This window comes from Equus asinus, chromosome 24 (assembly GCF_041296235.1).
Source record: "Equus asinus isolate D_3611 breed Donkey chromosome 24, EquAss-T2T_v2, whole genome shotgun sequence".
In the NCBI taxonomy this organism is placed as follows: domain Eukaryota; kingdom Metazoa; phylum Chordata; class Mammalia; order Perissodactyla; family Equidae; genus Equus; species Equus asinus.
In genome coordinates this window covers 45,883,278-45,904,731 of record NC_091813.1, presented here as the reverse complement: position 1 = coordinate 45,904,731, position 21,454 = coordinate 45,883,278, and the positions used below count along the sequence as shown (strand labels likewise).

The window sequence follows — 21,454 nt, the reverse complement described above, 5'->3', positions numbered from 1 at the left end:
ATTGGTACACCTACTTTAGAGAGCAAGCTGGCAATACTTAAACTTTTTGTGCATACCCTACAACACAGCAACTCCATTCCTAGGTAGATACCTTAGAAAAACTCCAGTATATATGCCAAGGAATTGTTTATAGTAGTACTGCTGTAGTAAATACCTGAATACAATCTGCATGTCCATCAATTAGAAAATGGTTAAGTAAATTGTGGTATGTAGGAACAGTGGAGAACTATGTAGCAATAAAAAAGAACTAGAGCTACACATATAAATATGGATGAATTTCACAAACAAATATTCACGGGGAAAAAGCAAGTTACAGAATACATACACAAACCTAGTTTTTAGTGTATAGGTCTTGCACATTAATTGTTAGATTTAATCTTAAGTATTTATATTTTTAGTGAATTAAAAGCTGTATTTAAAAAAAATTTTCAATTTCCAGTTGTTCATTGCTAGTATATAGAGATATAATTGATTGTTGTATCATGCAACTTTGCTAAAGTCACGTATTCTAATAACATTTTTTTGGTAGACTTCATCAGATTTTCTACATACACGATATCATCTATGAATAAAGACAGTTTTACTTCTTCCTTTCCAATCTGGAGTCCTTTCTTTTCTTTTTTTCTTGCCTATTGCCCTGGTTAGAACTCCCAGTACAAGGCCAAATAGTAGCAGTGAGATTGGACATCCTTGTCGTGTTCCAGATCTTCTGAGAAAGTATCCAGTTTCTTTGCCATTAAGTATACTACTATTAGCTATGGGCTTTTCATTGATTCTCTTTATTAGGTCGAGGAAACTCCCTTCTGTAATATTGTGATATAATAAGAAATATATATTTTGTCTTCATTCCCAGGTCCTGACACAGAGCTCCTAAAACTGTTGTAATTTCTTGAGTGGCAAGGGGACAGGTGAATTTCTTGTTATCGCATTGAGTCTTTGTCCCCGTTCCTGACACAAGAGCTTCTAAGGCCCTTGAAATCTCCGGAGTGATGAGCATGCCAATGAGATGACTGCTGGCCGGAGGCCCTAGATATCTTTAGAATGGGAGCTGGTTTCCGGAAAGACCGAGGCATGATTAGAGGGTTGGAAATTTCAACCTCAACCCCTGACCTCTGGGGAGGAGAGATGGGCTGGAGATGGAGTTCCCCAAAGGGAAATGATTTAATCAATCATGCCTATGTAATGAAACCTTCATAAACCCCCTAAACTATGGGATTGGGAGAGCTTCTGGGTTGCTGAAAACATCAATGTGCTGGGAAGGTGGCATGTCTGGAGAGGGCATGGAAGGTCCGTGCCCCTTGCCCCATGCCTTGCCCTATGCACCTCTTCATCTGGCTGTTCACCTGTGTCCTTTATAATATCCTTTATAATGAACCAGTAAATGTAACTAAAGTGTTTTCCTGAGTTCTGTGAGCTCATCTAGCAAATTATGGAACCTGAGGAGGGGGTGGTAGGAATCTCTGATTTATAGCCAGTTGATCAGAACTATGGGAGGCCTGGGACCTGTGATTGGCATCTGAAGTGGGGGACAGTCTTGTGGGACCGAGCCCTTAACTTGTGGATCTGATGCTGACTTAGTGTCAGAATTGAGTTAAATTGTGGGTCACCCAGCTGGCGTTCAGAAAGTTGGAGAATTGATCGTTGGTGGGAGAATTGTGGCAGAAAACCCCCTACAATTTGGTGTCAGAAGTGTCCCACGGATAGATACAGATCATAGTACCTTCTATTCCTCGTTTGTTGAGTGTTTTTATTATGAAAGGATGTTTTTGTCAAATGCTTTTAATGCATCTGCTGAGATGATCATATGATTTTTCTTTTTTTGTTTGTTAATATGGTGATTTATGCTGATTGATTTTCAAATGTTAAACCACTTTTACTTCCTTGGGATAAATCTCACTTGGTCATGATGTATTGTCCTTTTTATATAAAGATGCATTCAATTTGCTAAGATTTTGAGAATCTTTGCATCTATGTTCATGAAGTATATTGGTCTGTAGTTTCTTATGTCTTTGCCTGGTTTTGGTATCAGGATAATGCTGGTCCATAGAATGAATTGGGAAGCGTTCCTTACTCTTCAATTTTCTTGAAGTGTTTACGCAGAATCAGTATTATTTCTTCCTTAAATGTTTGGGCCTGGGGTTTTCTTTGTGGAAAAGTTTTTAACTACGCATTCAATTTCTTTAATATATATAGGGCTATTTTGGTTATCTAGTTTTTCTTGAGTAGGCGTTGGTAGTTTGTGTTTTTCAAGGAAATGGTCCGTTTTATCCATGTTGTGGCATTTCTATCTGGTGTAATTAGAATAGAAGATAAAAGTTCAATTTTCGCCATATCTTTTCCAGGTAATAACTGTTTGGTGCTTTGAAGTAATATAGGGTCTTGCCTGGACGCGGTGGCCCCCACCTTTCCTCCTAGGGTCAGCTCTTGGCAAAACTGCTTCTCACTCCCTGTTCCTCCCCACTCCCACCTTCCAACCTGGTACTTCCCCAGCTTTTCCCACCTTAAATCTCTCTAGTCAGCAGGAATCTAGCTAATTAAAAAAATCCACTCCAAATTATTTATTATGTAATGGATTAATCATTCCAGGAGTATTTGCATTTCAAAAGAAAATGTCTAGAGCGGACTATACACAGCAAAAATAAGTCAATCTTCAACGGTGTTATTTCAGGCTCTGTGACAAGTAGGTGAGAGAAGCACTCTGGGAGATGACGTTTCCTCTCTTTTTCAAATCCTATTCAGGCACAAGTTTGTTGTTACCATTCTGCTTCAGGCTCTACCCAGGGAGTTCCTTCGCCCTTTGGTGAACGTAACATCTTTAACGCGTCCCTGCCAGATCCTGCCGCTTCTCAGGGTCCTCAGAAGCCATTCCTTATGCTCTGCGCCTGTAGACCCTTGTCCTGGCCCTCAAATGGTTGGACGTCTCTCAGACGGTGGTGTTTGCGCTCGTCAAGAGTGGCGTCCAGAAACGGACAGAACCAAGTACTGCCGGAGATGCTTAGGCACGGAAGTTGGGGGCGCCGCGGCAGCTGTAAAGCGCGTTCTTCTGAAGTTCTCGGGGCCCCAGGCCGAACCCCGACCTCTGCCTCCCCGCCTTTCGGAGTCGGGTGACCACCTTTCCCGAAGCGCCGGGGCTTCCCGCGAGAGCGGCCCCCCGCGGACACGGGGCGAGTCAAGGGTGGCACGGGGCGGCGGGAAGGGCGCGGGAGGCTGCTCGGGGGGACGAGGAGCTGAGCGATGGAGGGAGGAACGGAGGCCTGCCCTGCGCGCGGCCCGAGCTGTTGGACGCGCGGGGACGCAGAGGCTGGGGGGGGCGGGGGGGGGGCGGCCGGGGCCGGGTGGCTCCGAGCGGCGGGGGCGGGGCGGGGCGCGGTGCCCGCAGCCCCGGGCGCGCGGCGAGCTCGGCGCGTCCCGCCTCGGAGTGCAGTGCTCGGCAGCGCCATGGGGGCTTGCAACGTGGAGCCGGTTTTTGACCACGTGGGGCACTTCGGCAGGTAGGGGGTGGGGGTAACGTGGGGAGGGAGGACGGCGTAGGGGGAACGGGAGCCACGTGGGTGGAGGCGCCGGGGGTCTGCTTCTGTGCCTGGCAGTGGCGTTCTGCACTGCGCTCGAGATCCGAAAACCTCTCCACCCCTCCTGACCCAGGGAAGTCGGGAGACCTGCGACCAGACTCCGGGCCCGCAGCTGGGCTTGTCCTCTCGGACCCAAGTGGGACCTCCGCACAGCCAGCAGAGGGGCGATGGGGCTCGCTTCGGGAGTGGTGGGTGCGAGGCCGGCGCGCCCGCTGACCGGCAGGTGGGACCTGGGGCGCGCTCTCTGCGGGAGCCGGAGTCGCGAGGCCTGGCTGGAGAGGCCGGGTCACAGGAGTGGAGGAGCGCCTGTTGCTGGTGCTCGGTTCTCTGGTCCGCCAAACCGTCTCCTCTTTCACTTCCCCAGACGCCTGCTGTGCTGTCCCGCCCCCGCCCGCCGCAGGGTCTCTCTCAGTGCCTGCCTGGCAGGTATTGTTCCAGGACAACCGTTAGTCAGAGTTTGTTGCCGTTTATAGAAAGCTAGTATGTGCCAGACGCACTGCTCCGGGTGGTTACACACGCTGCTTCATTTGATGCCCAGGGGATCTTCCAAAGGAGGTGTCCCAATCCTTATTTTAATAATTGGGAAACTGAGGCTGCTAAGGCCAAGGACCCACAGCAATAGCATGGTGGGACCGAGGTTTAACCTTTGTACACTTGGCTCCCTCTTTTCATTTGTCAAATTAATTGTAAACATTTTAAGTATATTCATTCACTCATTCATTCATGGAGAAACGCTCCTCTGTCAGACCCGGAACGTTTTGGGAGGAGGGGCAGCTGCGGCCATGCAGCGTGAGATCAGACATTTGGAGCTAAGTCTGAATCCTGGCCTGCCACTTACATCTAACTGATTCTGGGAAGCTTGTGTGTTGGTGTCCTATCCACAAAATGGGAATCATCGTAATTCCTGCCTGCATTCCCTCCCAGGCTGGAGCCAAGGGATGATGCGGTACTGCTCTCCAAGGTGGAAAGTTGCACAAATGTTGGTTATAATTCCCAGCGTCTGCAAAAAGGAAGCAGAGGAGCGGGCGGAGGAGGGCAGGCGGCCGTAGCTGTCCCCGGCCTCCCCTGATGCCTGCTCACTGAATGCTGAGTCTGCTTGGCTCCGTCCTAAATTCTGCACGTTACTGCCTTTAATCGTCACCACAGCCCTATGAGACTGGTGTTATCACTGTCATTTTACACAGGAGAAGACCCGGGCTCTTGGCTCAGTCACAAATCTAGTCATAGCTGAGCAGAGTTGGATGTCATTGGATGTCCATCAGTCTCCCCAGCCATTATCTCAACTGTGACTCTCTGCAGAGCACAATTAGGTACCAATCCCGGCACTCAGCCAGGCCTTTTGTATGTTATCTCATTTGTCCTTCTTGAAGTGGAATAGTATGGGGATTACAAGATCAGCTCTGAGTGCCAGTCCTGGATCCACCACGTATGAACTATATGGTCTGGAGCATTTTACTTACCACTTCCTCATCTGTAAAATGGGGGTAATAATAGTATGCAAATGCTTATTATAAGGACTACACAAGCCTCTCATTTCATCCTCACAGTAACCCAATGAAGTTACGAAGTACTAACATTGTTCTTTCCCCATGTGTTTTAGGATTAAGTAAGGTAGTTATATTAGATGGTTTTTGGCTAAGGTGCTATAACAAAGAGATCCCTCAGTTGGAAATTTGTCCCTTTCTAGTAATCTTCCAGGGTTAGGTTCTTTTCCATGGGGTGATCCAGGGACCCAACTGGCTCCACCCTCCACAGCATGGAGCTCCCTCTCTGCACCTAGGGCAGCGGCTCCCCTTGTCCTCACCCACATGGTCGAATGTAGCTTGCCATGGTGGAAAAAGGGGGGGAATGGATTTTGGGAGACAACTCTTTGCCAGCCACAATAATGTATGCAAGAGTCTTATCATTCATTACATTCTCAATAAACCGCCGCTTCTGTTGTTACCTGAGTCCCCATCCTGGTGGGAAGGGTTGATTGTGAAAGCGGCTTGCAGGGAGGAAAAGGGTAACCAGCCAGTGCTTACAGCGGGAGGTGGAAACAGTGTGACTATAACACAGTAGCCCACAGTTTTTCTGGTATTTGCTCTAATGGGTCTCTTTATTGTTTATAAATAGAAAGGGAGGTTATTACATATTATTGTTTAGTCTTAAGGAAACCTAGAGAACCTAATTATCTCTCACTTCTCATTAGTCATGTCCAGGGTGAGGAAGCACTGTCCTAATCACCTTTAAGAGAGGAGAGCAGGACACCTAAGAGGAATTAAAAAGCCTTTCCAGGATGGGTCCTGAAGCCACGTGTGGTTCCATAAACTTCACAGCTTGAGCCCCGTGTCAGAGGGAACTGAGGAGACTGAGATTTAGGCATCTGGCTTGGGGGGATCTGAGAACCTGGATCTCTGAGTTGTCTTGGGATAAAGGGGAGAGATGGTGTAAAATTTCAGGTTGGAATGTGGAGCCTTGTGGCTGACCTACATCTATGGATATAGGTAGTGGGTTTTTTTTTTTTGATATATGAACCTTTTTTAACTCTTTTTGTTGTTGTTAAGGAATATTGGCCCTACGCTAACATCTGTTGCCTCTTTTTGCTTGAGGAAGGTTGTCCCTGAGCTAACATGTGTGTCCATCTTCCTCCATTTTGTACATGGGATGCCGCCGAAGCGTGGCTTGAGGAGTGGCATGTAGGTCTGCATCCAGGATCTGAACCTGCAAACTCGGGCCACCAAAGTGGAGCACGTGAACTTAACCACTACACCACTGGGCCAGCCCCATTCACTCTTCTTTTTTGACTTCACCTTATGAACATGATAAGAGCTAACACTTGTATGCACTTACAAGGTGTCGTAGTGCTTTACACGTGTTAACTTTTTCCATTCTCACAACAACCCATTTTTCAGATGAGGCAAATAAAACACAGAAAGGTTAAGGATCTTGCCCAAGGTCCCAGGTGGTAAGTAACAGAGCCAGCATTCAAACTCTTCAATCTGGCTCTGGAGCCCATGCTCTTACCCACAGTGGGTACCACAAGTTATGTTCTGTGCACAGAATGATCTAAATCTAGGACTGAAATTAATTTTCTTCACCCGATTACAGGGGTCCATTTCCCGAGAGTTCTGGTCATCTTTGCTTTTCCTTGCTTCTGGGTTTTCTGCCAATTATATCTGTACGATTCTGTTTCCATCAGTGCCTCTCAAGCTGGGGGCACAGGGGTGTATTGTATCTGTGTCTGTTGTCCTGAGGGCCTTAGGTTGGGCACATGGGTGACACCTGATGGACCACAGTCTTTATAAGGGAGAGAGTGGCATGTTAGAAAGGTAGACGCCTAGGGAAGTAGGCTTTTGTTTTTTTGAGAAGTTATCCTAGCAGCCGGGAAAGGGAAATGTGAGTTGTAAGAATGCTCAGGACCTTTCCAGCACTGAGGAAGGGTACCTGTGTGAACTAGCAGGGCTTGTTCGGGACTGCTAAGGGGTTTATTATTTCTGGGGTATAAAGTGTGGGGATGGGAGAAGGCAGGTGAGAGGTAAGCTTATTACAATCATCCTCAAGAATATTTTGGCATGTCATGCTAAGGAGTTTGGGTGTTAGGAAGGTCGCTGTGCAGGATGGGAGGTGCACGAGTTGGGGCAAGGAGACTGGAGAAGACCCAGGAAAGAGCGCGGGTGGAGATGATGAGAGTCTGGACCGAGGCAGGGGGAGGGAGAGCAGGGAGGACGGGACGGTTTCAACAGGTGAGGGACCTCCTGGCCCTAGGGCATGAAGGAGAAGTGGGAAGGACCATGAGGGCCCCTCACCCATGCCCTATGCCCCATATTTCTGGTTTGTGTGGATGGTGGAGCCCTAAACTCGGGAACAGTTACACTCCAGCTGGGGCAGCCTTCGGGCTTGGATTCTGAGACTCTAACTTTGAGTCTCGTGGGAATTCAGGTCGAGACATCCACCGGGCATTTGGGTAAATAATGTATTCTGCAAGCAAGACGTCTCCTTGTCAGTATGGATTGGGTGGCCATCCAGGGTGGAGATTCAGCTGGCAGGCACCACGTGGACGGACTGGGTGTGCCTTGGCTCCCATTCCAATCGTGCCTCAGCAGGGGCATGGCTGAGTACTTTTCCCTCTCCCTGGGTCTTGCAGATATAAAACTTTTAAATTGATGCATTACGTATATACAGAAAAGCATGCACCATAATCTACGACCTGACGAATCGTCATAAAGTGAACACATCCATTTTACCACCCCCCAGATCACCCCTTCTCATGCCCTCTCCCCAGCTCCACCCCCTCCTTCTCCCCCAAACTCCATACTGTCCTCACATCTCACACCATAGGTTTGTTTTGCCAGATTCTAAATTTTATATAAATGGAGTAAAAAGTTACATACTCTCTGTCTGACTTCTTTTGTTTAACATTGTATTTGTGAGATTCACCCAATATTGTGTGTCACGGTAGTTTGATGATTACTGTATAGTGTGTCATAGCATGAATATTCCACAGTTTATTCATTTACTGTCAACAGACATTTAGATTGCCTCCAGGTTGGGCTTATTAAAAATAGTCTTTCTCATATATGTGTTTTGGAGTACTTGTGTACCCATTTCTTTGGATGTATTCTTAGGAGAGGAATTGCTCTCTCACCGAGTGTGCATGTGGTCAGCTGCCACACAGTTTTGCAAAGTGATTGCAACAAATTACACCCTCACAAGCTGCTTATGAGAGTTCCAGTTGCTCCACAACAATTATTAAATATTTTGAATGTCAAACCCTGTATCAGCATATAGTTAAACCAGAGAATTTGATTTCCTGAGGTAGTGTTTCTCGTCTGTATCAGAGTCTCCTAGGAAGTTTTAAAGTTTGTATGGAGTCCTGGATTCCCCCACCCCGACCTCCTGATCCACAGTCGCTAGCGGTGGGGCAGAGAAGACAAATCCTAGCTTCAGAGGCCTGCCAGGGAGGGTGCTCTGTTGGGGGCTGGGGTGTTCTAGTGACAGTTGCGGGGTTCAAGGCTGGCTGGAGAAGGAACTCAGGCCAGGAAAGCGGCCATAAACTAGAAAAGTTGGTAGAATCCAGAGACTGGCCCCCCGGATGGTGCTGGAGATGGGGTCAGTGGGAGGGACCGGGTTGGGGCGGGGGGAGCTGGGAGGGTGGGAGGTCATGGTCAGAGAGCAGAATGTGAGCTTTTCAGCAGTGGAGCCGCTCCATCCAGGTGATGAGACAACTTGGCTACCAGACCCAGAAGCCTTCAGGGGCAGGCAGGTAAACTTCACACACCAAAACCCGTCTTCTGTTTGCAGGGGCTGTGTTGTAGTTTGCTGAGTTGCAATTTGTGGGGTGGGAGAGTCAAAGAATTGCAAATATGTGCGTCATATAATTTATGTTCCATTCTCAGTCATATCTATATAGTATGGTTTTTATGAGATGTCTCTTAGGTCCCAAACAGGGTTTGGTGTCAGGAGGATCTGAAGCCTAAGTCTTTGTTGCCACGGCATCTGGCACTTAGACGCCAGCCCACCATAAACTCCACACTGTAATGATCTGGATATTCTGATTCTCCATCTGGTTTGGACCCCAGGAGCTGGCCCTGAGCGAAAAACCCCACACTGCTCTTTCCCTCTGGCACCCCCCCCCAGGCAGTATTTATACTTTTGCTGTAGTTTATGTAACTAATATCCTGCTAGAGGACATTTAAGTTTCCAAGGTTTTGCAGTTACAGACAGCGTTGGAAACTAAACTTATAAATTAATTTTGAGAAAGTTGATGTCTCTATGATGTTGAGTGCCCGTTAATTTTAGGGCAGTAAAGTTTTATTGCTTTCAAGGGCAGATGGTAATATCCATTTGTCTAATACCTTATAGCAAAATAGAGACTCTAGGTTCTTGATTTAAAAAAAGAATTAGTAAATATGGACTGTTTTCTCAAGTAAGATTAGCTTTCCGTTTTATTTGAGAAATTTGCTAAGCAAAGAGGTTTTTTTTTAAATTGTGGTAACATTGGTTTATAACATTATATAAATTTCAGGTGTACAGTGTAATATATTTCTATTTCTGTGTAGATTACATCATGTTCACCACCCAAAGACTAAATACCATCCATCACCACACACATGTGCCTCATCACCCCTTTATCCTCCCCACTCCCCCCTTCTCCTCTGGGAACCACCAATCCAATCTCTGTCTCTATGTGTTTGTTGTTGTTTGTATCTTCTACTTATAAGTGAGATCATATGGTATTTGACTTTCTCCCTCTGACTTATTTCGCTTAGCATAATACCCTCAAGGTCCATCCCTGTTGTCACAAATGGCAAGATTTCATCTTTTTTATGGCTGAGTAGTATTCCATTGTGTATAAATACCACATCTTCTTTATCCATTCATCCCTTGATGGGCACCTAGGTTGCTTCCAAGTCTTGGCTGTTGTGTATAATGCCACAATGAACATAGGGGTGTGTGTATCTTTATGCCTTTGCGTTTTTAAGTTCTTTGGATAAATACCCAGCAGTGGAATAGTTGGATCTATTCTTAATTATTTGAGGGGTCTCCATACTGTTTTCCATAGTGGCTGCACTAGGTTGTGCTCCCACCAGCAGTGAACAAGGGTTCCCTTCTCTCCACACCCTCTCCAACATTTGTTGTTTCCTGTCTTGTTAATTATAGCCATTCTGATGGGAGTGAGGTGATATCTCATTGTAGTTTTGATTTGCATTTCCCTGACAGCTAATGATGTTGAGCATCTTTTCATGTGCCTGTTGTTAATCTGAACATCTTCTTTGGAGAAATGTCTGTTCAGATCTTTTGCCCATTTTTTAATTGGGTTGTTAGTTTTTCTGTCGTTGAGATGTATGAGTTCTTTCTTTATTTTGGATATTAACCCCTTATCAGATATATGGTTTGCAAATACTTTCTCCCAGTTGTTAGGTTGTCTTTTTGTTTTGTTGATAATTTCCTTTGCTGTGCAGAAGCTTTTTAGTTTGTCATAGTCCCATTTATTTATTTTTTCTATTGCTTCCCTTGCCTGGTCAGACATGGTAGTTGAAAATATGCTGCTAAGACCAATGTCAAGGAACATACTGCCTGTGTTTTCTTCTAGAAGTTTTATGGTTTCAGGTCTTACATTAAAGTCTTTAATCCATTTTGAGTTAACTTTTGTGTATGTAAGATAATGGTCTACTTTCATTCTTTTTTTTTTTTTTTTTTGATGAGGAAGATTGGCCCCAAGCTAACATCTGTCAACAATCTTCCTTTTTGCTTAAGGAAGATTGTCACTGAGCTAACATCTATGCTAATATTCCCCTGTTTTGTATGTGGGACACCACCACAGTGTGGCTTGATGAGCAATGTGTAGGTCCATGCCCAGGATCTGAACTCTCAAACCCTGGGCCACCGAAGTGGAGAGTGCGAACTTAACCCTACGCCACCAGGCTAGCCCCTCTACTTTCATTCTTCTGCATGTAGCTGTCCAGTTTTCCCGACACCATTTATTGAATAGACTTTCCTTTCTCTATTGTATGTTCTTGCCCCTTGTTGAAAATTAGCTGTCCAGAGATGTGCAGGTTTATTTCTGGGCTCTCGATTCTGTTCCATTGATCTGTGTGTCTGTTTTTGTGACAATGCCATTCTGTTTTGGTTACTATAGTTTTGTAGTATATTTTGAAATCAGTGGGTGTGATACCTCCAGCTTTGTTCTTTTCTCTCAAGATTCCTTTGGCTATTTGGGGTCTTTTGTTGTTCCATATAAATTTTAGGATTGTTTGTTCTATTTCTGTGAAAAATGTCATTGGGACTTTGATTGGGATTGCATTGAATCTGTAGATTGCTTTAGGAAGCATGGACATTTACTGTGTTAATTCTTCCAATCCAAGAGCACGGAATATCTTTCCATTTCTTTCTGTCTTCAGTTTCTTTCAACAATGTTTTATAGTTTTCAGGGTACAGATCTTTTACCTCTTTGGTTAAATTTATTCCTAGGTATTTTCTTCTTTTTGTTTCCATTGTAAATGGGGTTGTATTCTTAATTTCTCTTTCTACTACTTTGTTGTTAGTGTATAGAAACACAACTGATTTTTGTATGTTGATTTTGTATCCTGAAACTTTACCATATTCATTTACTTCTAAAAAGGTTTTAGTGGATTCTTTAGGGTTTTCCATACATAAAATCATGCCATCTGCAAATAGTGACAATTTCACTTCTTCCTTTCCAATTTGGATCCCTTCTATTCCTTTTTCTTGCCTGATTACTCTGGCTAAGAATTCCAATACTATGTTAAATAAGAGTGATGAAAGTGGGCACCCTTGTCTGGTTCCTGTTCTTAGAGGGCTAGCTTTCAGTTTTTCTCCATTGAGAATGATATTAGCTGTGGGTTTGTCTTATATGGTCTTTATTATGTTGAGGTATTTTCCTTCTATATCCATTTTATTCAGAGTTTTTATCATAAATGGATGCTGTATCTTGTCAAATGCTTTCTCTGCATCTGTTGAGATGATCATGTGATTTTTATTCCTCATTTTGTTAATGTTGTGTATCCCATTGATTGATTTGTGGATGTTGAACCATCCCTGCATCCCTGGAATAAATCGCACTTGGTCATGGTGTATGATCTTTTTAATGTATTATTGTATTCGATTTGCTGGTATTTTGTGGAGGATTTTTGCATCAAAGTTCATTAGTGAAATTGGCCTGTAATTTTCTTTTTGTGTATTGTCCTTGTCTGGTTTTGGTATCAGGGTACTGTTTGCTTTGTAGAATGAGTTAGGAAGCTTCCCCTCCTTTGCAATTTTTTGGAATAGTTTGAGAATGATAGGTATTAAGTCTTCTTTGAATGTTTGGTAGAATTCACCAGGAAATCCTTCTGGTCCTGGACTTTTATTTTGTGGGAGATTTTTGATTACTGTTTCAATTTCCTTACTAGTAATTGATCTATTCAAATTCTCTATTTCTTCCTGATTCGGTTTTGGAAGTTTGTATGATTCTGAGAATTTATCCATTTCTTCTAGATTATCCAGTTTGTCGGCATTTGGCTTTTCATAGTATTCTCTTATAATCTTTTGTATTTCTGAGGTGTCTGTTGTAATTTCTCCTCTTTCATTTCTGATTTTATTTATTAAAGCCTTCTCTCTTTTTTTCTTGGTGAGTGTAGCTAAAGGTTTGTCGATTTTGTTTATCTTTCAAAGAACCAGTTCTTGGTTTCATTGATTTTTTTTCTATTGTTTTTAAGTCTCTGTTTCACTTATTTCTGCTCTGATTTTTATTATTTCCTTCCTTATACTGATTTTGGACCTTGTTCCTTCTTCTTTTTTCCAGTTCCTTTAGGTCCACTGCTAGATTATTTATTTGGGATTTTTCTTCTTTGTTGCGGGAGGCCTCTGCTGCTATAAACTTCCCTCTTAGAACCCCTTTTGCTGTATCCCATAAATTTTGGCATGTTGTATCTTCATTTTCATTTGTCTCCAGGTACTTTTTGATTTATCCTTTGATTTCTTTGTTGACCTAATTGCTGTTCAGTAGCATTTTGCTTAATCTCCACATTTTTGTGGGTTTTCTGATTTTCTTCCTGTAGCTGATTTCTAGTATCATACTGTTGTGGTCAGAAAAGATGCTTGGTATTATTTCAGTCTTCTTAAATTTATTGAGACTTGTTTTGTGTCCTAATATGTGATTTATCCTGGAAAATGTTGCATGTACGTTTGAAAAAAATGTGTATTCTGCAATTTTGGGGTGGAATGTTCTGTATACATCTACTAAGTCCATCTGGTCTAATGTGTCATTTAAGGCCAGTGTTTCCTTATTCATCTTCTGTTTGGATGATCTATCCATTTGTATAAGTGGAGTGTTAAAGTCTCCTCCTATTATTATGTTACTGTCTATTTCTCCTTTTATGTCTGTTAACAATTGCTTTATATATTTAGGTCCTATGTTAGGTGCATAGATATTTACAAGTGTTATATCCTCTTGTTGGATTGTTCCCTTTATCATTATGTAGTGGTCTTCTTTGTCTCTTTTTACAGTTTTTGCTTTAAAGTCTGTTTTGTCTGATATAAGTATTGCCAGCTTTCTTTTCATTACCATTTTCTTGGAGTATTTTTTTCCATCCCTTCACTCTTCACTTTCAGTTTGTGAGTTTCTTTGGGTCTGAAGTATGTCTCTTATATACAGCATATATATGGGTTTTGTTTTTTATCCAATCAGCCACCCTTTGCCTTTTGGTTGGAGCATTTAGGGCATTGCATTTAAAGTAGCTATTGATAAGAATGTACTTATTACCATTTTGTTATTTTTTTCTGGGTATTTTAGTAGTTCTTCTCTGATCCTTTCTTCTTCTCATGCTCTCTTCCCTTGTGGTTTGATGGCTTTCTTTATTATTATGTTTGGGTTCCTTTCTCTCTCTTTTTTTTTTTTGGTGAGGAAGATTGTCCCTGAGCTAACATCCATGTCAGTCTTCCCCTATTTTGTATATGGGACACTGCCACTGCGTAGCTTGATGAGCAGTGTGTAAGTCCATGCCTGGGATGCACACCTGTGAACCGTGGGCTCCCAAAGTAGAGCACGTGAACTTAACCACTATGCCACTGGGCTGGCCATTCTTTCTCTTAATTTTTTCTGTGTTTATTGTACATTTCTGCTTTGTGATTACTATGGGGTTCATATATACTAACCTACATATATAGCAATCCATATTAAGTTGATGGTCTCTTAAGTTTGATCTCTTGCTAAAAGCTCTGCTCTTTTACTACCCTCCTCCCACATTTTATATTTTTGATATATTTAACCTCTTTTTTTGTGGGTATGTATCCATTACCCTCTTATCATGGAAATAATTTTAGTACTTTTGTCTTTTGACCTTCACATTAGCTTCACAGGTGGTTGATCTGCCACCTTCACTGTGTATTTGCCTTTACCAGTTAATTTATTGTTTTTTTAAAAAAACAACTTTCTTATTCCTGTTTGTGGTCTTTTCTTTTCCACTTAAGTAAGTCCCTTTAGCATTTCTTGTAAGGCTTGTTTCTTGGTGATAAACTCCTTTAGTTTTCACTTGTCTGGAAAACTCTTTATCTCTCCTTCCATTCTGAATGATAATCTTGCCAGGTAGAGTATTCTTGGCCATAGGTTTTTTTCTTTTCAGCACTTTAAATATATTGTGTCACTCCACTCTACCCTGTAAGGTTTCTGCTGAGAAGTCAGCTGATAGCCTTATGGGGTTTACCTTTGTGTGTAACTTGTTGCCTTTCTCTTGCAGCTTTTAGGATTCTCTCTTTATCTTTAATTCTTGGCACTTTAATTGTAATGTGTCTTGATGTGGGCCTCTTTGGGTTTATCTTGTTTGGTGCTCTCTGTGCTTCCTGTACCTGGATGTCTGCTTCCTTCCTTAGGTTAGGAAAGTTTTCAGCTATTATTTCTTCAAGTAGATTCTCTGCCCCTTTCTCTCTCTCTTCTCCTCCTGGCACATCTACAACATGGATGTTAGTGCACTTGATGTTGTCCCAGAGTTCCCTTAGGCTGTCCTTGTTCTTTTTAATTCTTTTTTCTCTTATGTGTTCAGCTTAGGTGATTCCTCTGGTCCTTCATCCAGCTCACTGATCCATTCTTCTGTATCACCTACTGTGCTATCAAGTTCCTCTAGTGAATTTTTCATTTCCGGTATTGTATTCTTCATTTATGATTGGTTCTTTTTTATATTTTCCACTTCTTTATTGAAGTTCTCCCAAGATCAGTGAGCATCTTTATGACTTTTTGTTTGTACTCTTTATCAGGTAGATTGTTTATCTCTGTTTAATTTGGTTCTTTTTCAGGGGTTTGTCCTGTTCCCTTATTTGGAACATATTCCTTTGTCTCCCCATCTTGCCTCTTTCTCTGTGCTTATATCTATCTGTTAGGTAGATCAGTTATGTCTCCTGATCTTGGAGAGGTGGCCTTATGTAAGAGAGGCTTTATGAGGCCCAGCAGTGGGCTTCCCTCTCATCACTAGTTCCAAATGTTTCAGGAGTGTCCCCTGTGTGGGCTACATGTGTCCTTCTGTTGTGGCACAGTTGCTGTTGCTGCAGGTGCCCAGGGAGGCTACGCTGTCCCCCTTGCTGTCTGGTTGTAATGCTCAGCTGTGTGTGGCTGCTCTGGTCCCTTCAGCCACTTTATCAGGTGTGAGGAGCCCCAGCACAGTTGACTACAAGGTCTAATAGCACATTCCTGCTACAGTTTTTCTGTTAAGTGAGTAGGCCTCCAGTGTTGCTGGTTGCTAGGCTCATGGGCTTACAGTTACTGTAGGCCTCCAGTCTGAAAGGCTGTTGTCAGCTCTCTCAGGAGTGCAGCTGGGTGGGGCTGGCCCCAGGTGTGACAGCACACAATTGTATCAGGCATTGGAATGTGACGATCCCCTGTTTGGCTATTTGAGAAGCACAAGTCTGATACAGTTTACAAACCCTACCGCCAGCAGGCTCACACACCCCATCAACACAGTCCTGCCCCATGCTCACACCCCGACCCACTGAAGTGGATCTACTTGCCCCACTGCAGAGGCCCCAGACACTCTACCAATGCAAGGCTGCCCCTTGCACATGCCCTGTCCCTCACACATGCCCTGCCCCGCAGAGGGGGACCCACTCACCCCACTGTAGAGGTGGCTCTACCCAGCCTATGTGGGCCCACAGGTTGCCCTAGGGCCTGCTGTTGTGTGGGGCCAGTTCCTAAGGCAGGCTGCCTGCTTTGACTGAGCTGGATTAAATGGGTGTTCTAGTGGGTGGGGCAGGCCTCAGTGCTAACAGGCTAGAGGAAGAACTCCAATGGCATCTGCCAGTACTAGGTCACATTAATGGCTCCTGCCAATGTCTCAGTCCCTGGGGAGGTGGTCTCAGCCTGGGGAGGTCTCACCTCTCACCAAGATGTGCCCAGAGCCTCTCAAGTGAGTCCCTTTTTACCAAAGGGCTGCTCATCTTTCTTTCTGGTGATTTTGTGTTGCTTTCCAAAATGGGTGAATTTGTGTGTGGGCCCTTTGAGAGCAGACTTTTCTATCCTTTATGTCTGATAGCTTTTCTGGGGGGATCTTCCCCATTGTAGTTAATAGCCAGCAAAGCCGGATATTATGACACTCGTCTCAGTTGTGCTGAGTCCAAAAGCTGCTCATTGTGGTAAACTCTGCTTCTCATATCCCTCACTCCTTTGGGAAAGGCTTTGTACCACCTTAAGATTGCTCCCAGCTGTGAAGTGCTGTGGCTGGAATGTGGCTTTTTCCTCTCCAGAAAATAATTTCTGCCTCTTCCACCTCAGTCAGCACTGTCCCTTGTTGTGGTGGTTCTTTTTATACAGTTTTCAGTTCTCTCTCAGGGGTAATTGTTCCAAGGGCAGTTGTAAGTTTCTTGTGTCCATGGGAGGAGGTGAGTTCAGAGTTCTCCTATGCTGCCATCTTCCCAGCGATCTGAAGCAAAGAGTTTTTGATGAGTAAATTTCAGCTGGCCCACACACTCTGAAGTATGTTGCAATGCTTAAATGAGATAGTGAATGGGAAAGGGCTTACGCTGTAAAGTGTGGTTTGACGTGAGGTGTTAGTAGAACATGTACAGTGACCAAGACAATGCCGAATAAGGTGTCGTGTACAGAACAGCATCAGCAACAAGTGTAGCCTGGGTGAGAGAAGTGGGGCCATGAGGACCTCTGCTGTGTAAGAACAGGCCCGTCTGGAGTCTGCCTGATGGAAGCAGAACCACTCAGGTGGAATTCTCTAGCAGAGCTGTCCTGGCTAGTGATTATTCCTGCAGCCTAGGAAATGCTGCCTGAGAAAACACCAGGGAAGGAAGAAATGTCCCCAGACTGCACGAGCCTGTTGCCGGGCAGCAGGTGACCCTCCAGCCATGCCACGTGCTCACAGGTGGCATAGTGTGTGCAGGCCAAAGGCAGAGCCTGACCTTGGGCTCTGCAGTGACATCCAGCGGCCAGTGCATGGGGGCTTGTGACCTGCAGGGGTGAGGGTTCAAGCACCGCTTGTTCGAGACTGGATCTTAGCCTCTTGGAGTCTTAAGGAGCCACAGCAACTCAGACTTATCTTCTCAGCCTGCTGTCCCTGCCCAGTCTCTGTATGGAATAGATTGAGGCTGATTTCTTGTCATTTTTCTTCTTGCAGGGGCACCTTTTCTGAGAAAACAGAGCTGACTCCTGTTAGCTTGAGGACTCAAACTTCGGGGCTCTAGGTTTTTCTCTTGGCTGCTCATTCCAAAGAGACCCTGAGAATAGTAATTTGTGTCTCCCTTTCCTTCCATTGCTAAAGAAAAAAGCCACTTAATTCCTGTCTGCCTTTTGCTTTGTGTTTTTCTTCCCTGAACTAGCTACCTGGGTCAGTGCCAGAGACAGAGCTCCACTTTGAAACTGTGGCCAACACCACCAGCCCGTGGCATCTTGATAGCCACAATCCTTTAAACCAGTTCAACTTTGCTTATTATTTATCTCTATGAGGTTCTATGAGAAGTGAGGAATGGTGGCCACGTACCAACTTGGCAGTCATCTGGAGGACTTGGGGAGGTCACCAGCTTGATAACTTCACAGCACCACTTCTGTGACTTTGCCTAGCATTGTCACTTGCGATAGTGTCCAAAGTTGGGTGTGTTCACCCTTATGGCGGGCAAAGATGATCCTTGGGAGTGCCACAGAAACACCCATTTTGCATATGAATGTATGTAAAGAAATAAATATACATATATGAATTTATATTTCAACATATGTAATATGTTAATTCAGTATTATATGACTATGTGTATGTGTATATGCTCATTTTATATGTCTGTGCAAACACACACAGGCACACACACACACACACATTCATCTTTTTACTAATGGGGAACCCAGTCAAATGTTTTTGGATACACTGGCCTCTTGGATACTTCTCCTTACCAGAGCACTGAGTATGCATAAACTTCACTGCTGCTCATTTCCAGTCTGAGATATTCTGTGACATCCTCTATGCCCTGCGATACACCCCAAGCTAGGTGCTATCAGAGTTACTAAGTGACTGAACCACAATTTCTACCCTTATAGGACTTTGATTTAACCTTTTGTGGGGCTTTTTTTGTTTGTTTATTTGATAGAGAAATAGAAGACATTCACCTGGTGTTCTTTAAAAAACCAACATAAAGCCAGTGTTGATGGCCTAGTGGTTAAAGCTCGGCGCTCTCACTGCTTCGGTGGCCCAGGTTTGGTTCCTGGTCATGGAATCACACCACCTGTCTGTCAGTTGCCATGCTGTGGGGCGGCTCACATAGAAGACCTAGAGGGGTTTACAACTAGTATATACAACCATGCACTGGGGCTTTGGGGAGGGGAAAAATACTCAACATAAATAACAGAACAGTACTTCAGTTGCATATTGTGGTCAGAGAAGAGAAAGAAAGAAATAGGGAGAGAAAATGAGTAAATGAGTGAGAATGGAGCAGGGGGAAGCAAATAGAAAGGGTGGAACTGAGAGAAGCAGGCAGGAAGGGGAAAGAGTGGCTGAAAGTGGGTGGTTGGTGTGGAGGGAACAAGGCAGGAGTGGAGAGAGGGGACTAGAGAAGGAGGCAGCTCAACCAGCAGGTCTCAAACTGATCTGCAGATGTCTAGGGTCTGCAAGGCCCAAACTATGCTCATAGTAATACTAGGACATTGCCTTCTTTGCCCTCACTCTCTCGTGAAAGTACAATGAGTTTTCCAGAAGCTCAATGACGTGTGATAAGACATCAGGTTGAAGCAGACGCAGATATGAGAAACGAGCTGTCTTTTATTAATCCAAGTTTTAAATGTAAAACAGTGCTACTTTTCTCACTAATTTTGTTTTAAAAACTATAGCTGTATGTTATTTAATGTTAACATACAATAGGCTTATTGTTTTTGTGTTTAAATGGAGTAATAAATATTTTTAATTTTCTCCATTTTAATTTCTAATACATAAATATTGATAGATAGAACCCACATGGAGAAAAGGCCTTAGGATCTTCACAGTTTTTAGGAATGTCAAGACTCCTGAGACCAACAAGTTTGAGAACCACTGAGCTAAAGGATGGTCAGAAGCACGTTGCACTGAGAGGGAGCATCAGGACCAAGTGGGTGGGCAGGTGTGAAAGGAGGCAGGGAGATGAAGAGCCCATGTGTTGACAGTGCAATTTCGCCTCAGCATGATCTGACAGGACCTATTTTCTACCTCCTGTTATAATTGTTTTATAGTAATGTTCTTCATTGTCTGAACTGATTCTGTTTGAAATCTAAATAGTGAAATCACCTACCCAAAGACTCTGTTGTGACTCTTAATTCCAGGGTTTGAAATCTGTGGAGCAGTCCAAATTTCATGTATTCTACCCTGCTGGCCTATGGGCCCAGTCGTCCCTGTGAGACAATTTTTATTTCAGAAAATATGTCGCTGTTGGTTTGAGTCTGTAAATTTGGAGACCCGGCGTTTATTTTTTAAATTTTGAATAAATTTAATTTTTGGATAATTTTAGATTTACAGGAAAGTTGGAAAGATAGCAAAGAGTTCCTTTATGCTCCTCACCCAGTCTCCCCTACTGTTAACGTCTTACTTCCCCCGTGGCACGTTTGTCAAAACTGAGAAGCTGACATTAGTACATTACTATTAACTAAACTCTAGACTTTGTGTCCATTTCACCAGTTTTTCCAAGAATGTCCTCTTCCTGTTCTAGGATCCAACCCAGGGCACCTCATTGCATTTAGCTGTCATGTTAACCCACTCTCCTCTGGTCTGTGGTGGTTTCTCAGTCTTTCCTTGTTTTTTTATGACCTTGATAGTCTTTAGGTGTGTTGGCCAGCAATCTGTAGAATGCCCTCTAAACTGGAATTATCTGTTGTTTTTCTCAAGATTAGACTGGGGTTATGGTTTTTGGAAAAAAGGCCACAGAGGGGAAGTGCCTTTTCATCACATCATATGAGGGGCTTCGTGAGAGCCACACAACATCACTGGGGATGTTAACCGTCAACATTTGGTTACGATAAGAGTTTGACAGATTTCCCCACTGTAAATGTAGTATTTTTTTCCCCTCTTCCTCCTCTATTCTAGCCCACCCACATGAGTAAAGAGCGGAGATTAAGCTCTGTCTCCTGGAGAGGGAGAATCTCTACAGACATTAGTTGGAATTCTACTATGAGACAGATTTGTCTCTTTTCTCCTTTTTATTTATTTGTTCAATCATTTATTTATATCAATGTGACATATTTCTTAGGATTCTTCAGAGAAACAGAATCTATAGGATATAGATAGATAGGTACAGATATAGATAAGAAGAGATTTAATATAGGAATTGCTTCACAGGGTTATGGAGGCAAGAAGTCTCACAATGTGCCTGGAAACCCAGGAAAGCCAGTGCTGTAATTCTGAGTCCAAAGGCCTGAGAATCAGAGGGCTGATGGTATAAGTCCCAATCTGAGATGGTGTTACCGCACCAGGTTCATTTCTGCCCCCAACCTGGAAGGCCAAACATGGAGACGATGAGATTGCAGCAGAGAGAGGGTTTTCATCACAAGGCAGCCATGTGAGGAAGCGAGAACATGAGTCTCAAATCCACATCCTCGAAAATGAGGACTGAGGGATGTTTATGGGATAGGGGGACAAGGTGGTCTGAAATGTGGAGATAGGTGATAGGAAGTGAGGAGAGGTGAGGTAATTGATGATCTATGCAAGCGTGGTCAGACTCCATGCCTCTTCATAGGATGCATGTTCACAAAATGGCAGCTTTAGCATGATCCGAGGGTGGAGTTTTCAGCCTCTTGACATGAAAAGGTTGCTTATCAGACATCTGTGTGGGCCCAGTTGATGGGTTGGTGGTCTCAACTAGCCTGAAATGGACAAGGGGTTCTAATTCCTGAAAACAGCTCACACACCCATTACCATGGTGATCCAGGCTCCAGGGAGACGTTATCCATACAGGAACCTAGTGGG

General features: G+C 43.9%; 1 protein-coding gene across 2 annotated transcripts in view; it reads left to right on the top strand.

Moving 5' to 3' along the window:
* The window catches only part of SLC22A16 (solute carrier family 22 member 16), an 88,797-nt gene that overhangs the window by 31,795 nt on the left and 35,548 nt on the right, over positions 1 to 21,454 (top strand). The window contains exon 1 of one of the 2 annotated variants that reach the window (XM_014866207.3): positions 3,357 to 3,491. The exons of the other annotated variant lie outside the window; for it this stretch is intronic. Within the exon in view, the coding sequence (XP_014721693.2) occupies positions 3,439 to 3,491 (53 nt within the window). The 5' untranslated portion in view covers positions 3,357 to 3,438. Of the gene's footprint in view, positions 1 to 3,356; positions 3,492 to 21,454 lie in introns of those variants that run through there. 2 annotated transcript variants of the gene reach the window in all.